This window comes from Antrostomus carolinensis, unplaced genomic scaffold (assembly GCF_000700745.2).
Source record: "Antrostomus carolinensis isolate BGI_N321 unplaced genomic scaffold, ASM70074v2 scaffold48342, whole genome shotgun sequence".
Classification (NCBI taxonomy): domain Eukaryota; kingdom Metazoa; phylum Chordata; class Aves; order Caprimulgiformes; family Caprimulgidae; genus Antrostomus; species Antrostomus carolinensis.
This window is the reverse complement of record NW_010302604.1, coordinates 9,196-11,115: the sequence shown is the minus strand read 5'-3', so window position 1 is coordinate 11,115 and position 1,920 is coordinate 9,196. Positions and strand designations below refer to the sequence as shown.

The 1,920-nt window shown below is 40.9% G+C and overlaps 1 protein-coding gene across 1 annotated transcript in view; it reads left to right on the top strand.

Annotated features, from left to right (window-relative positions):
- Nucleotides 1–560: 560 nt before the first annotated feature.
- The window catches only part of BLOC1S6 (biogenesis of lysosomal organelles complex 1 subunit 6), a gene marked incomplete at its 5' end in the record, with an annotated part of 2,865 nt that continues 1,505 nt past the window's right edge, over nucleotides 561–1,920 (top strand). The window contains 2 exons of the mRNA XM_010163836.1: nucleotides 561–705; nucleotides 1,792–1,879. Of these exons, the coding sequence (XP_010162138.1) occupies nucleotides 561–705; nucleotides 1,792–1,879 (233 nt within the window). The remainder of the gene's footprint in view (nucleotides 706–1,791; nucleotides 1,880–1,920) is intronic.

The window sequence follows — 1,920 nt, the reverse complement described above, 5'->3', positions numbered from 1 at the left end:
CCTGTAGATTAAAGCCTCACCCGATAAATAACCGCAGCGCACCGCACGGAGTTTACAGCAGCTGTTAGCTAACGCGTGCGGGCTTCGGAGCTCGGTGTGTGGTGTTCTAATGGGGTCTTCTTGCGTGTGAAAGGCCGAGAGTTTTATTTGGTAGACCCGGGCTCATTCTCTCACGTAGAAAGCAAAGGGGGGGGTTGGGGAAGTGTGTTAATGTTGAGGTGTTCTTGATGCATTGCCAGAACAACTCTTTTCCTCAGTAGACTGGAGTACTTGGAATTTTTCTGTAAGATGTCTTTGGAATATTCTATTTCCCTCTTTCTATTCTGCTCATGTTCAGATAAAGCTGTTCACCAGGAAGGTCGTGATATAAGACTGGGAATAAAGGGAGGGATAAAGAGGGAAAGGAAAAAGGGAGCACCATTTAGTTGCTAAAGTGCAAATAACCATAATGTCAGTGTTAAAATGCTTTTCATTTTTAAACAGGAGAAGGCAGTTGCTCTAGGTGAAACTTGAAGTGTGTGCTGACCTGTCACATTCAACCTTGTTATTCTCTGGTGTAGGTCCTAGCGATGCATCTCCAGATGAAGGAGTAGTAGAAGATCTGCCTTTAATAGACGAGAAAGCTGTGGAGCAGCTAACTGAAGGATTGATTTCTCATTATCTGCCTGATCTTCAGCGATCAAAATTAGCATTACAGGAACTTACGTAAGCAAGTTTTTACAAGCAACTTCTTACACATGCATACTTGGTCTGCCACTTTTTTTCTATGTCATGTTCTAGCTACCCTGAACTGGAATGTAGTTTATTGTAGTATTTCTGTGTTCTGACTATCCCTGAATAGTTAAGGGATTTGCAGGAGTACTGAGGTGTGTGTAAGCTGCAGTGTAGCCTGTCAGAACTTTGACTGAAGAATGTGTAGTGCTAGAACACTAAAATCCCCTAAACCAAGTATAGCAGAAGACATGCAGATTTCTTAAATACTTGTTCACATCTGTAGTGGAAAGTGCTGAAAGCTGGATTTATTTTGCTTGCAGAGATGCAGTTCATAGTCAGGACAGCTTGTAGTGCAGTATATTTTTTGTTGTCCAGTCTCCAAATTGTGTTGCAAAAGATACATTTGGAAAATATAATGGAGAAGCAAAATATATAAGAATTCTTTGTACATTGGGATCTCACTAATAACTGAGAACAGTTTATTTCAAATGCAGACTGGATCTGCCATGGGTGCGAAGATCCTGGAAGGGGCTTTACACAGACCCATCTCAGGTTTTGCAGGGTACAGTGGTTTGGGTTTCACGATGCACGATGTGGTTGTGCTGCTGCCAAGAACAGCCTGTGTCTGGAAAGACTTCAGCTGATTTGTGTGGGATGGAAGAGCCTTAACAGGCACCAAGAATCCACAGAAGTTCTGTACAGAAATAACAGTCCTGCAGCATGACACAGAGGCAACCAAGTAGAAAGTCCAGAGCTAATTGTTTTTCCCTTCGTTCAGCCTGGGGTGTTTACTCCCTGCAGCCTGCAAAGTGCTTGGTGAGGGGTTTTTGGATATTCATCCTGAATATCTTAACATGGTGTATGATGCCAGCTGCATTTGTGTGTACTCAGCTGGGATTTTTCTAAAACCATTTATTGATGTCTTTATTGAAATAGCCAAGCAATGTATAAGAGGAATCTGATCCTGGGAAGCATGTATTTATATTGTTAAAATCAAAAGTTGTATTTATTTAAAGGGCTGGTTGAAAAGCATATGTGCTGCTTTACTTTAGTTTTATGCATCTTTTTTTGTTTCAGACAGAACCAAGTGGTGTTACTAGAAACATTAGAACAAGAAATTTCAAAATTCAAAGATTGCAACTCCATTCTTGATATCAATGCTTTGGTAAGTACTATTAATGCTTTCTTAAATCCCTCTTGGTGTAG